The sequence below is a fragment of the Lepidothrix coronata genome, unplaced genomic scaffold, assembly GCF_001604755.1.
Source record: "Lepidothrix coronata isolate B3197 unplaced genomic scaffold, Lepidothrix_coronata-1.0 Scaffold785, whole genome shotgun sequence".
In the NCBI taxonomy this organism is placed as follows: domain Eukaryota; kingdom Metazoa; phylum Chordata; class Aves; order Passeriformes; family Pipridae; genus Lepidothrix; species Lepidothrix coronata.
In genome coordinates, this window is record NW_016690965.1 from 3,297 (window position 1) to 4,049 (window position 753).

At 70.9% G+C, this 753-nt stretch overlaps 1 protein-coding gene across 1 annotated transcript in view; it reads right to left on the reverse strand.

Moving 5' to 3' along the window:
* LOC108510393 (epoxide hydrolase 3-like) overlaps nt 1-753 on the reverse strand; it is a gene marked incomplete at its 3' end in the record, with an annotated part of 8,719 nt that overhangs the window by 2,671 nt on the left and 5,295 nt on the right. Inside the window, exon 6 of the mRNA XM_017840071.1 lies at nt 54-352. Within this exon, the coding sequence (XP_017695560.1) occupies nt 54-352 (299 nt within the window). The remainder of the gene's footprint in view (nt 1-53; nt 353-753) is intronic.

The window sequence follows — 753 nt, forward strand, 5'->3', positions numbered from 1 at the left end:
TGCCAGCTCCTGGTCCCCCCCCGTGCCCCCGGGTGCCCCCGGTGCCCCCTGACCTGCCATGGCTCCGCGGTGAGGGGCGTCCATCACCACCAGCTTCTCCACCAGGCCGGGCCGGCGCGCGGCCACCTCCCAGGCCAGGACCCCGCCCCAGTCGTGCCCCACCAGGACACAGCGGGGGTGGCCCGGGGGTGTCCCCAGGGCCTCGATGGCCTGGCACACGTCCCCCAGCAGCAGCTCCAGCCGGTAACTGTCCCTGCCCGGCGGTTTGTCCGAGGCGCCGCAGCCGCGCAGGTCCAGGGCCACCACCCGGAACCTTCCGCTCAGCTCCCGCATCAGGTGCCGCCAGCAGAACCTGAGGGACACCATGGGGTCACCGGGGGCACCACGGGGTCACCAGAGGCACCATGGGGTGACCAGGGGGACACCAGGGGGACCAGGGACACCACGAGGTGACCAGGGTGACCAGAGTGACCAGGGCCACCACCCGGAACCCAGAGCTCAGCTCCCGCATCAGGTGCCGCCAGCAGAACCTGAGGGACACCACGGGGTCACCGGGGGGACACCAGAGTGACCAGAGGGTCACCAGGGACACCACGGGGTCACTGGGGTCACCAGAGTGACCAGAGGGTCACCAGAGGCACCATGGGGTCACCAGGGGGACCAGAGTGACCAGAGGGTCACCAGGGACACCACGGGGTCACCGGGGTCACCAGAGTGACCAGAGGGTCACCAGAGGCACCATGGGGTCACCAG